This window comes from Manacus candei, unplaced genomic scaffold (assembly GCF_025592945.1).
Source record: "Manacus candei isolate 608988 ecotype Guabito, Panama unplaced genomic scaffold, ASM2559294v1 h1tg000049l, whole genome shotgun sequence".
In the NCBI taxonomy this organism is placed as follows: domain Eukaryota; kingdom Metazoa; phylum Chordata; class Aves; order Passeriformes; family Pipridae; genus Manacus; species Manacus candei.
Window position 1 is genome coordinate 5,348,867 of NW_026138097.1, and position 14,344 is coordinate 5,363,210.

Below are 14,344 nucleotides of genomic sequence, written 5' to 3' on the forward strand. Positions count from 1 at the left end.
GGAAGATCATGCGCTTCACTATTCAGAACCAAACTGAGCTCATACAATGCTGTGATAAATCCCAATATCCTAAATTGATTGAAATGAAGTGATTGACAAGCAGACACTTGGTTACACTGATATTTAATAACAATAAGCCCTTATACTGATTTTTATTAAAATTCTTTAGAGAAAGAGGACCATAAAGCAAAAGAAATAATCTCTAACTAATTCTTGAATACAAGTTTTTATGAAATTATTTAAACGTGAGCAAAATTTTAAAAGTCCAAGCCTTTCTTGAAAACATACAATTGAAAGGTGACCCAAGCAACACCAGGCCACATCCATACAACATGTATATACATTTTATCTTGGTTTACCATATTTCTTGGATTAGACATAAGAAAGTGCTGTGCAACATGTGCTGGCAACAGGTTGAAGAGAATTCTTTTATTATCCAGCTTGACTCTCTCCATATCGTCTCTCTCTTCTTCTGCCTGTGGGGATAGAGGAAAAGAAAAACCTTTCCAAATAGCAAAAAGTTAGCTGAGCCTATCAAACAGCTTCTACTAATTCATCCTTTGAAATTAAACTGAGCATAATAATGTAGAGCAGTAATGTAGAGTGCGAACGTTTCTCCTGTATCATGCTTCTATGTTAGGCAAAATCCCTTAAAGTTCTTAATAATTTAAGCTCTGGGCTACTTTCAGGATTTGATCAGCTAAGTATATCAGTATCTCCCATAGTTCTCCATTATTTTTAAAATAGACCCTTGATATTTTTACAGAGTAAGAAACCAGAACAATCCCACTTAAGTGGGTCTTGGAGGCCAATTCCTTTCCACGTAGTCTGATACAGTGTAGCAGTATTTGATCCATGTTTCAAAAAAGAGAAGCCTGTAGAATCACCAGTCAAACCTATGTCATTTTGCAGTAAAATGTAAAGAGAACGGGCTAGTCAGTAACTTCAACAGAGAAAAAGATTTTAAAATTGAGTCCTTAAGAATGATATCTAATTAAAAAAAGTGTATAAAGATAATTAGCATTTCTAGAGATGGTTTTAATTATGCTGGTGTTTGTCATGAAAACATAGACAGTTCCTTCACAACAGAAATTCTATTGTTGGTGTGAATGACAGCATTCAGAAAGAGTTAAGTGTGTTAACACAACTGAGGTTCCTAACCCAAGATACTGGTATCTTATTACAGGTGCCTTGACTAACAGAAATTAGTGGGAGTCATACATTAGGAAACAATTCTAAAACTCAGACCTCTTATTAGAAAAATACTGAATATCTAGGGATCTCATTTGGGACTCCTAGGTCTGCAAATTCCAGCCTAGTCCTTCATGTACTCATCAGCAAAATTACTTCTCTGGAATTTGCTCCTTTTTCTTAAAGTGACTTCTGGCTCTACATTCTAATTTCAATTAGAAAATGCTTGATCAGGTTATATAATTAAACTCACAGAAATTATATCTTATTCTTTGCTCCTCAATCACATTCACAGAACAGTAACACAAATCTTCTACTGTGATCCTAATATGATTTTGTTTATCTAATTACAATCAGTGGAAGACTGGAAGGGCAAATTCTCAGGCATTATTGAGAAACCACAACCACATAAACCACCAAAGAACCTGTTCTAATCTTTGTTGGTGTCCCATTTGCATCTGAAATTTGGTATCCTGATTTATTACAAAGTCCACATACTTTTTTCACTATCCATTCCTGTCTAAGTAGGAGAAAACCAGTCACCCCTTGCCTTCGTATAAGCTACCAATATATTTTCATGTGATTTCTTTTTTCCAGGAAGCCAGGTTTTACTTTCCATGACGAAACTTAGGAAAAAGCCTTTTTATTCAAATTACACAGTTCACTTTGCTTTGCAGTTTACTTCTGTATTTCTAAATTTCTTTACAAATAGAAAGAATGCAGAAAAACAACTGATTTTATAGACATAAATTCTTCAGGAATTGTTCCCTTCTGAAATAAATTCTCATCTCCTACTCTTATTTGTGTAATAAGAAACAGAATCTATTCCAGCCATGAAATATCAGTAAACATTAAATAGCAATGAAGTTCTGCAAGAAATACACCTGAAGCTTTTACTCTAAGCAAGTATCTATTCCCTGTTTGTGAGCTGTTTTCCTGAGACTTATTTTGCTGTTTAAATTTCACATACTCTTTTCTTAAAATATCCTTCCCCTGTTTTGGTGGCATAACTCTGTCTCTGACTTATTGTTTTCTATAAACATGTGAAATGGTCTCTGGCATTTTGTTTGACTGTTGCAATTTAAATGTTCTAATAGTAAAAATAAAAAATTTTTCCTGCTGAAAATCCAGACTGAGCTTGCAACTCCATTTTTGTACTATACTGAAATATAGCAAATTTTACTCCGACAGCAGCAAAGGGATTTCAAAACTGAACTGATGCTCTGAATAAAAAAATCCATTTGGGGCTTGTTTATCCATTCTTCTATTTTTTGAACAAGAACTTTTTTGTTACTTAATTCCTAGGAATGTTAATGTTCTCATTTAAGCTACCAATAACATAGGGGGCAGAATATCAGCCTAAAGAACAACACTCCTTCGAGTCAGGGCATAGGGATTTCTGGACTGTCAAAGGAATCAAGTAGGGGTAGGTAAGTGGAGTAATCAGTTTGATACATTGTATGGATAGTGATGTTGCTCACTCACTGACAGCCGCTGTTCATTTCTGATCTGGAAATGTGTGACCCGATTCCTCTGCCTTGCCCAGTTGTGAGCCGAAATGTGCATTTTGGAAGACATGATTGAAAAGGTTCTTCAGTACACCCATCATTGTGTACAAATGACAAAGGTTTTAGAGCAAGCCTAAGTCATGACTAAGAAGTGAAGAAATGAGCTCTTGAGTGAAGAACTGATGGTGGAAATCAAACTATTAGAGTCATGTCTGAAGGGGTAGCAAAATCCTCTAAGAGCAGGGAAAGGCATCACCATTGTTAATGGTAGAATGCTACATCTCCAACACACCTAGCAAGCATCTCCTCCCCTCTTTGGATGCAAAACTGCTAACTACAGTCTTGTCTCTGAGAAGATTCAGTTGACAAAGATGAGACTGTGGGAAAAAAGAAACAAAGATAACTGTTCAGAAATTATAGGGGGAAATATGGTTGCTAGTCCCTGGATGGAATATGGTCAGCACACCCAACTTCCCTCACACAATACAAAGAGGGACTAAATGGAGCATGGAGTGAAGACACCACAGCCAGGCTCTGTTGAAACCATTGCAGAGGAGGGAACTTGCTGGTACTTTTTAGATAATAAGCTACATAGCAGCTGGAAACCAAGGGAGATAAAGGAAGATATTCTGCTGTTGAATCAGCAACTGTGGCAAAATCAGTCTCCTTGGATTGACGCATATCCCCATCCATCCCCATCACATAGCATCCCACAGTTTTTATAATGCTGGTAACTGATTACACATCCTTTGTTTGGGAAGTGGTCTGAGCAGTTGTATCAGCTGGCTGTCTAAGTCTAAACATGCTGTAGCAATGTCACTGACTGAATAGTTATTACATGAAAATACAGTTTCAAGATTCAGTTAAAAAGAAGCCTCATTTTTTGTACCTGAAGGTGGCACTAAAGCCACAGGGAAGAGACTCATCACATTGCTTCTGCAGGGCCAGGTTTTTGAGAGGAAGTGCTAGCACACCTAGCAAGTCTTGCTTCCAGACTGTAAAACTTGTATTTCTTACAAGTGTAGTGGACTAGGAAAGCCAGTGGAATTATATTCTAGTATTCCCTGAAGAATGCATCAATTAGTCATATCATTATATTATACTTATTTTCCTCCACTGACAAATCCTGGGTGAGTGAGCAACTCCATTCTTTGGTGGTTTTAGATCTTCATAAATTTATTACTTATATTTATTTGTTCATTCTTTTTTTTTGTCCCAGTTTTGTTAAACAATTTGCATCATCAAATGTGAATATCAGTAACAAGTAAGGAAAATGTTCCTATATTTGCTACTCATAGTTATTGTCATATGAGACACACAGAGTTACTCAACAATGCTATACAGAAAATGAAATTGTCCTCCCACTGTCTGTTAAAAAAATCAACAAAACAAAGAGCAGATATTTTCTGGAAATACTGTGATATTCAGAAAGGTTAAATTTGGAACAGAAAAATACCCTAGCAAAATCAACAAGAACCTATAACACCACTGACATGTGAACAGTAAATACAAATATAAATGTTTTGACAACTTATCACAAATCAAAAAAATTATTTTTTCCATATAAAATATTTTTTCCACATTTTTACATAAATTATGTAAATACATACTGTATTATCTCTGTTCTGTTTATGCAACTCAGATGCAAGGAAAGTAGATTAACTTATCTTGAAACTGTATGATTTTTCTTAACTGGTTTTCCTTGTTTGAAACCTACTCTTCTTCCAAACACTTTTTTTTCCTGATGTGGCAGAAAAAAAAAATCTATGGATATGTTTTCCTCAGACCTTAGCAGAGACCACTGAGAATCTATCTATATATTCTTACTGATAATAATATTAATTTCAGGACACTTTCAGGGTTTAAAATATAATTAGTTAGTACTAGATGGTTTATTGTTCATGATGAAGTAAAGAAATTATCTATGAAATCTTTTTTATTGCAGCTTATGCCGCAAACGCTTTTATTCATTTGATAATATTTTTACAGGACTAGCCCCACAATGAATGCTACTAAAAGTATCCAAAGTGCTTACAGCCTCCAGAATAGCCATTGAGTCTGAAATTCTCCCAGTTGTAAGCCAACAACTGAAAAGCCTCCTAAAATGACATGTGAAGACGTTGGCATATCTTCGCATAGCAGGGGCTGGCTACTGGGAGATGTGAATCTAGCCTTAGCATGTAGTTCATGCAATTCAGTGTTTGCACAAAGAACTAGAACACTTACTCTGTAAAACAGAAAATCTCCATAGGCCCTGTACAGTAAGTCAATGGTCTTTCTAAAACTTCTGTTACCAAAAATATAACCAAGTTAAGCCAACATGTTTCAATGGTAAGTAGTACCATGGCTGTAGAGAAACATGCTTTTAACCACACAGTGGGCTCCTGCAATCCAGCAGCTAGAGAAAACTGGTCACTCAAGAATGTAGTTTTTATTTGTCTCCTCTTAAAGGTTGTTAAACAATTAGTAGCTTGGAGTTTGCTAACTATTCAAGGGCAGTTTTAACATACAGATATTTCCAATCAACAGTGTTACCAGAGCCTGAAATGCTCAGATTTTTACTGTGCTGAAGAACCTAGCAAGTACAAAGTTTTGGGTTTTTTTTCACTTACCCTTTGAATAGATAAGCATCATAAGCATCCATCATGTAACATCCATCATGGACAGTACTTCTGTATATTATGTTAATTAGCCCTTGGACTCAATATCATTCACAATCAATATACAGAGAGGAAACCAGAAGAACCTTTCTTACATATTATCCACTATTGCTTACTGCACAGGGAATGGATCTTCCTCTTGGAATTGAGAAGAAGAAAGGTAAATGCTCAGATCATCTAAGAGGCCAAGAACATATCCAGGATACTGATTTCAAAGAATGGTAGTTATGTTGATCTCTAATACTGAACTTTCTACCTAAACTGATTTTTTTCCTTTCTCAATATTATCATGCAAATTTCACAGACAAGGTGGCACCACATAAGTACCTGATTTGCAGTTGAAAAGATCTTAAAATGGCATTTAATTTCAGATGAAAACCACTTTTTGAAGTGGTACCTGAAGATGCCACTCGAAATTTGATGTCTTATCTTCCCTAATTGTCCCTTGGAAAAAGTGCACAATGGTTTTAACAATAGTGGTAGATGGCTAGGTATGTCTATACAACCTGTCCTCAAGAAAACAGAAAAAGTTCATATTTCTTCCTTTACTATTGTCCAGTTCTGGTCTTTCATTAGACAAGCATCCCATAGGTTTCCTGTACTAAACTTTAAAACTAATTGATTGTGAATTAAAAATTAACTTAAAACTAATAATCTTTAAGCAGTACCTCCATTAAGGATGCACAGTTTGTCATAATAGCTGGAATGATGAAAAGCATTTAAGATGCTGGAACTCACTCTTGACCTGCTGAAAAGCCACAGGATAGCAAAACCAGTATAGTCCTGCTGCTACTCTATTTCAGGGCTAAGAATAACATACAGAAGGTCTTGTATTCATGGATCATATGGCACTCACATACTTCCACCACAGTATACACCTAGACATGTGCTCCACTGAATTTCAAAATCTAACCACCTTTTTCTTCCATCTAAAAACTATATTTGGCAGCACAGCAAGCAGAAACTAGCATCAGTTTGTCTAAAACAATCTTCTGAGGCTGACAGACATACCATCTATCAATACGGTAGGTCACAGGACAAAAATTAAATTAAGTAATTTCACACTGAAGACTCAGTTAAACAGTGCAGAGTCCATGGAAATTATAGAACAAGATAATCTTAAGTCGAAAAGGACATGGATATAGTTTTGGACATGAAGACATACAAGAAATCTCAACAAAGCTTAACTGTTACATAGAAAAACTTTATAAGCAGAAGATAATAGAGTTAAGTCATTCCTGACTTCTCCATTTTGGAGCCAGGGATGTGTTTCACTAACCCATGTGTTCCAGTCTTGATGTTATGTGTAAAAGCAGGCACTGTGATGATTTATACAGTCCTCTTGACAACATAGTTAACGGTGTAGATGAGAATAGAATGTGACCTCTGTGAACTACAGGAGTGTAAGATTTACCATACGGGCAACTTCCAAATTGCACCAAACCAAACTTACATATTGAACTTTCTCCTTCCTTCAGGAGCCAGTGTGAAACACTTTGGAGGTGGGAATTGGACTGCTAAGAGGTGTGACAGGAGGTAAACATATCTTGATGCCCGTATTACGGTTAATATAATTTCTATAGGTTTTACCGTGATTATGATAGTTAGGAAATGTATTTTCAAAAGCAGTGCATGCACTTGGTACCTAAATAAATTTCTGATCTTCATCTGGGAAGGAGTTCCATAGTTTCATTGCATGATATGGGTATAAATATTTTCTTTTATCAGTTTTAATTGCTTCTTTTCAGTTTACCTGAAAATTGACTTATTTTCACCCCTTTTTGTGTAATAAAAGATAAAAATCCCCCATGGATTTCATTTCTGTATCTCAGGTTTATATTGCTAACAGTACATTCCTAATTCACCTTAGATATAAATATATTACATGATTGATGATGTACTGGAACAACTTCAAACAAACAAAAAAAATTACTTCTCCGGGAAAAAAGGAATTTTATAGGTCTGTGGAAAGAAGGCTCTAAAATAACTTTTCTCTGTGAACCCCAACAGACATGAGAAATTTCGTAAGAGTCTTAGTCCAACTAATTTGTCCTGAAAGTATTTGCAAACCAAATCAAAAAGTCAGACATCATTTTGTATGCATGGATACTATAAAGTCCTGTGACTCACTTGCACAGCCCAGAGGTAGTCCAGACGCAGTTTCAAGTCCACCTGTCTTGAATGCAGTGCCAAAGCACACGAGAAAAGCAAAATAGCTAGTATTGGTTCATAGCCACGCATGTAAAAGGAGCCACCCCTTAAAAACAAGAAGAAAGTAAACAGATTATTCCAGGTTTTCCAATACCTAACACCACATACTTTTAATATCAAATTTTTGGTTTAGAACATGTGGGTACACCCTAATCAATAACCTTTTCTGAAAAGGCTTATCTGGGCAGGGCAATGGATGACTATATCTGATCACTGATCACACAAACAAGCAATTTCTTGGGGACTTTATAATGCTATGCATTATTATAATGTGTGTGCATGCTTTGAATTAGGAAACACATAAACACCGAAAAGCTTAAAAACTTAAATGAAATTGGAATTGGTTGAAATATGGAAGTGAAGTTTTTAACTGTTTTCTATTTCATATTATAGTTAGACTGCAGTGTGTTCAGCTGAAATACGTTACCATAAAACTACAGAATGCTAGCTCCTAAAAGCTGATCTCCTGTTGATGGATATTACTATATCCTACAATTGCTGGGGAGAGGATGTTTAAAGTATTTCTTACGCTTCACTGATTCTATAGCCCTAAGCAGCACTGAACACTAGAGGACAATTCACAGATGACTAGTCAATGTCATGACTAAAGAGAATTGCCCATTGCTTTAACTTTGCAAGATACCTACCCCAAAGCTTTTCTGTAACCACTGAGTTCCAGAATAACTATGTACAAAATTGTAACAAAAAGCAGGAGAATCATTTTTGGCAAGGAAGATACTCGTAGAAATATTGCCAAGGTGAGAGTCCCCACTACACAGGAAAGGAAAGCATAGTGGGCTGTGTCACATGGAAGTTCATTCATTGTTTTATTTGTTCCACCAGGAGAAATTATAACTATTGAGCTGCTGGAATTGGTATTCCAAACCCAAGGCATGCAGCCAACCTAGAAAAGACAGGAGAGGCGAGAAGAGGAGAAGGTTAAATACGAAATAAACAGAAATGCAATTGCTATGAAGGCTGACTGTGGTTCATTTCTAATTGGGAAAATATGGCTGTGGAGTTCCCACCCAACTCAATGTTGTATGAAAATCCCCTTTTCCTGCAATGCTTCACAGAGTTTTAGTGGAGAGACAAAATTTGTTCATTAGATGCCAGTAAGGGCAAACAGTTGAAGTTTGGGCTTAGCTGAATAGTTTCTTTCTCAGTGCTCAAAATCAACAGATTCTCACACCAGCATATTCCTGCAAAATTAAGGAACTTCAGTTAATCTTTACCATGGCCATGCAGGTGAAGAAGGATCTTGCACAGAGCACAGAAATAAATGTGTTTGTTTTATTGACTATGTAAGTCATATAAATTTTAATTACTTAAATACAAAATAAAATATATTTTAATCACTGAGTGAAAAACTAAACATGAATAATATCTTTTTTCCATCTCAGAGCTACTTCTGCTGTCACATATGGTTCAAAAACAAGGACTCATCCTTAATTATCCCTCTCATTTCAGTTATCCAAGGAGTTCCATTTCCTCCCTGGACTGGAAATAAAAAAAATGTTTTAGTGCATTTCTTATGGGAAATTTGGGGAAATTTGTCATGTACACATTTCAGAGCTGTTACCCAAGGAAGAGAGGAATTTCTGGCAAATAGAGCAAGTCCCTAGAGTTTTAACTGCAGTCCAACCTTTACCCCTAACGAAGGAAAAGGATAAGAGTTAGTATAAGTGGGGGGAGTGGGATGGTAGCGTGGAATTGATTTTAACAGGCACTTCCACATATGCCCTGCCCTGTACTTAAGCTTCTATTTTTAAGTGTGTTATAAGACCTTTTTATTTCATCCTAAGCACTGGCAATGAAATTTTATACCATACTGTAAAGTAACTGACAACCTTAAGGGTGATTAAGAAATGTATTTTACAGGGGGTTGTAGTAATTTAAAAAGATGAAATATAATAAATATGATTTGAACTCATAATGCCTAACATTGTGAAATGAAGGAGTAAAGTGAAAAATCCCTTTAATGTGATTGGGCTCAATATCCTTAAAAATGCTCTTCATACTAAACTCATCCAAAAACATACACAGGCATGAGTGCTTCATCAATGATCTGCAATCCACCCAGGAAAACACCCTCTGCTGTACAAGCAACAGAGGTGTGAAACCTCAACACCTAGTTCCTCTGACAGATAAGAATTCTAGAGGCATTACTTTGCAGGAACTAATAATTTCTATGGATGAAACATTTCTCTTTAGGTTACAGGTTATTTTTTTTAAGAAAAGGATAAAGTTGTATTTGTGACCTATTTTAAGTCCTAACTGAAGGATCACTGCCTTGTTGGAGGACAGAACTTCTGAATTCTAATCTGACTTCTTCCACTGTTGTTCAACATTTCTTTAGGGCTTACGATGTCTGTTTCTCATTTTCACCATCTTTAAGTGGCAATGATGGTGTTTGTTTCATTCGGTCAAAGTAAGTGTCAGATCTACGGAGGTTGATTCACAAAGATTTCAGCTATCATAACATTAGTCCTAATCCCAAAGTCATATACACAGAACTTGCTGAGAAACTAGCCTAGAGGCACTGCACAGCTCTATGCATTTTGGGCTAATGTTTGCACTAAGAACCACATATATGCCTGTGTTCTGCGAGGGCTGTGTGTTAACTAACACAGCTGATGTTCAGGAATTCCCAGGAATGTCTGAACATCAGTAATTCTTGGTTTCTCTCAGGACACTGGAATTCACAGAGAAGGGATCCACTGCCCATTCAGTTCATGTGGATAAGCTTAGTATAAGTTCTCAGGGCAGGTCTAGGAATGAGTAAATACACAAAATACAAAATAAGGGGCTTGGTATCTCAGTTAGCACTGAGAATTGCTCATGTCTTCATAATGGTCAGAACACATTGTTTAATTCCTCTAGAGAGGCATAATTTCACACATCTGCCTTCTTAGCATTTCCAGTTGTGTTTAGCGTGCTATTTTTTTGTGTGGATTTCTTTTGAGTACCCTCCATTAGCATTAGCAGCCAAAATGCTGAAAATGAGTGTTTGGTATTTGGCAAGGCAACTGAATGACAAATATTTAGGTGGAAGTTTAAATTTGAATTCAAGTCCACCATGTAGAACTAGCTGCTAGGCTACAGTAAAGGAAGCTCAAGCTTCAGAACCATTAAGCAAGGTCACTTCATAGAACAGAAGCTTTCTAGATATTAGATGTGAATGGATTGTGTAAGTAGCACAGTGTAAGCACCTCTTCTTGTTACACAAAACTGTCCATATTTTAAGATGTATTAAGATCTTTTCTGATCTGTCTGGACTAAAAATATCCCCCTGTTATTACACAGAAAGATGTTTTATAAGTTGCCACATAGAAATAGTAATCTTGTTTTGACACCATGCCTTGTCTGTCACAAAATATTAGCCAGTGAACTAGCAAGCAAGTTGAACATTTAAAAAGAGTTTTCCCATAAAGTACAAGACATCAGCAGACTATATGATACTAAGTTTTGATATACAGATTTCTATAGGTGTTGACTAGGTATGATCTATGCAACTTGCTAATTGCTTAGCCATTCCTAATTCAACAACTTGTCAGTTAAAGTTCAAATTACAGCAGAAGGGTTTAATTTTGAATTAACATGCCCTGCAAATATGAATAATAAAGAGAGTAGGAATTCACTAGACGAGACTATGGTTGCATTTATCAATGCAAACAATGATTGCATTAATGATTGCATTTATCAACGTGTTTAATGGATCTGTACCAGGTTGTTCTTTAAACAGAACGTTAAATTACGTGATACTTGATATAAATACTCACCACACATCCTTGAGCCACAGAGTATATTAAGATCACAATAAAAATACACAAAATGGTACGAATTTGTATTGTCAGGCACCCTGGAAAACACTAAGAAAATGAAAAAAAAGATTTACAGATAAATATTTTAAAATATTTTAAAGTGGGGTAGATATTTTTTAGTAGTCTATAATGAGAGGTGAATAAGGGATATAGAAATTTAGCCTGCATTGCAGTTATTGTTGTGTAATAACTGTTATGCAGTTATTATTGTGTAGATGTGTTTTAATGGTAATCGCAGCTTTGGGGATAATAAATATGAAATTATTATTACTATACATTATTTCTCACTATAATTAAAACTCTTAGAAAGTTTAGTAGCATGTCTACTCATGATGCAAATAATAAATTAGGATGGCATTTGATCTTGCTCTCATGGGAAAAATATCCAAAGCAACTTTTGTCTTGCAAATTATCAGTTCCAAATTGTGACCCAAGAGAACATACATAGCATAGAATTTTGGAGTGGTATTTGTGTCTTCTGCTATAATAGTCATGTTAAATGCCATGCCAGAATAGTTTTAATTATCAGGACTCATTAAAAATATTGAATTTGTCAGAAAGAGCAGTAGAGAACAAAAATATCTGGTGAAATAGAGTCTTGCTTATCTCCATTTTTACCCTGATTTCATCTATCACACTTCTAAATGTGTGAAGTTCTTGCTGCTATGAAGCCTATGACAGAATGTGAGAGACGAAGGGTAAGTCTGTCAGAATTGTTCCAGTCATACTGATCTACTCTGCTTTCAATAAAGCTGCTTTCCTTTCTTACCCTCTCACTATGAGTGTGTGGAGTATTTATTATATACTGGATCCATGATATATCTTTCAGACCATTAGACTTCTTCCAGTGACTTCAAGGGTCAAGAACCAACTCCAAGAAAAAATCAGATTTAAAGTGGGGACAATCCTATATTCTTTAAAAGGAGGGGGCTCAGATTTATCAAGGTTGAATTTGACTTAAGGTCAAAGAGAGAAAGCAAACACCTGATTTTTGGACGAAAATCACCAGTTGTGAAGGAAAGCTGTTCACTTCATGGCTATCACCAACATCAAAAGCATAGCTTCCAGTAGGCAGCAAAGTACTCACAGAGAGGGACCACTGTAGCCTTGGTACAACAGAAATCATGTATTTAAATACCTTCCCTTCCTTTCACATATGCAGAGACATTTCGCCTGTACGTGTGACCATGAATTAAAAATTGAGGTACTTATAGGTGAATAAACTTTGTTTGGGATGTGACACATGAGAATACAGCAATTACAGCAGAAATAAAAAATATGTGAACTGCAAATACATTCTGACTTCAGTATGAGTTAAGTCCGTGTAAGTGTACGTGTGGAACAACCAACATAATATCAATAATAGATTATGGACCTGAGTTACTTAGATACACCATAAACCAGATTAAGTATTAGTCAGCATCAATAAAATACGTTAGGATACTCGAGGTATATCAGCTTTAATAAAAGAGTGAGCATATTGCTGAACCTCAAATTGGAAAAATCTGAGATTGAAAAACTGTGTCTCAAGGGAAACGATACAGCATTGTCCAAAATTACATTATGAAAAAAGACAGACTATTTCTGCATTTATTCATCACTATCATACAGTTCAGGTTGCAAGGGACCTCAGGAGGCCCAAAAGTAGTCTGCCTTAACCCCCAGAGTCCCAGGGCTATTTTTGCAGAGCTGGTCACTCCCCAGCCTGTGTTATTGCAGGCAGTTCTTTCTTCTCAGGGCCTGGACTTTGCATTTATGCGTGCTGTATTTCATAAGATTCCTGTTGGCCTATTCTGCCAGCCTATCCAGAATCCTCTCAATAGTCATCCTGACAGCTATTCTGCCAAAACTGAAGTCATGGAGTATACATGAGTATACTCCATGTCCTTCTCCAGGTTGCTGATAAAACTGTCTAACAGGATAGGATTCAGGATAAATGCTCGTGGTACTCCACTTACTACCAAATAGAGTACAACCATAAACTGCTATGCTCTGAATTTGATCATCCCAATGGCATTTTACCCATCAAACTGTCCACGCAACTAGACCAAAATCCTATACACACATGGTGTGGAATGTGCAGATTTATCCATATAAATAAAAAAAAAAGTTAATTTTGTTTGAAGGAAATATATACATTCCATTAATTCAGTTTGCAATCAAATTCAGTTTGCAATTATCTACTGTTTATTAAAGAGAGCTTGAAGATAATGCTGGATTGTTAACAGTGACAAAACAACACACAGATTCAAAGACCACGTGTCCTGACACATTGTGCCAATTTTTTTTGGTCTGTGTGGTAATAGATGTTCTATATGTTGACATGCTAGGCTATTGTGTTAAAAAGAAAAATTTAAAAGATAAGGTATGAGACATGTCTGAATTAAAACTCTGACACTAACATGATTTATACTTCTGACTTTAAGTCATTCTAAGATTGCAACTACTTTTTAACGATAGCATAGAATTTTGTGCTTTATTTTCTTTGTTTTCTTTTATTTGTGGAATTTTTATTAACTATATAAGTACTGTCAGAGCCCAGAAATGCTAGGTAACTAGTACAGTAAAACATTGTCATAGTGGTTTTAGGAGTAAGGCATTCAATGGTAAAGCATGGAGAAGCTGAGCCACTTATCTAGTGTGAAAGAACAAATAAGTGACAGAAGACAGATTAAAATAGGGGAACGAGTGGTTTACATTCTATACATTCTACATCCTTTATACATAGTATATTCATTATATTTTATTTACTCTATAAGACAAATTTTCACCATAAAATTTTAAACTGTGATATTCTGATGTTTTATATTTCTTTATTTTTCTAATGGTGGATTTGATCCTGCAAGGTATTGAATCTATAGAGGAACCTGGAATAAATACAGATTTTGTTGACTGACAAAACAGATGGAACACATCTCAAGTTTGCACTAACCCCAGGGAAACCGTATAA

The 14,344-nt window shown here is 35.7% G+C and overlaps 1 protein-coding gene across 3 annotated transcripts in view; it reads right to left on the reverse strand.

The window, feature by feature from the left end:
* Nucleotides 1-14,344, reverse strand: part of ADCY1 (adenylate cyclase 1) — a 664,242-nt gene that overhangs the window by 510,270 nt on the left and 139,628 nt on the right. For all 3 annotated transcript variants that reach the window (XR_007906518.1, XR_007906519.1, XM_051798873.1), the window contains exons 12-15: nucleotides 11,353-11,442; nucleotides 8,218-8,474; nucleotides 7,490-7,616; nucleotides 360-476 (exon numbers count right to left, since the gene is read on the reverse strand). Coding sequence is in view for 1 of the 3 variants with exons in the window: in XM_051798873.1 (XP_051654833.1) it covers nucleotides 360-476; nucleotides 7,490-7,616; nucleotides 8,218-8,474; nucleotides 11,353-11,442 (591 nt within the window). In the remaining 2 variants the exon portion in view is untranslated. The remainder of the gene's footprint in view (nucleotides 1-359; nucleotides 477-7,489; nucleotides 7,617-8,217; nucleotides 8,475-11,352; nucleotides 11,443-14,344) is intronic.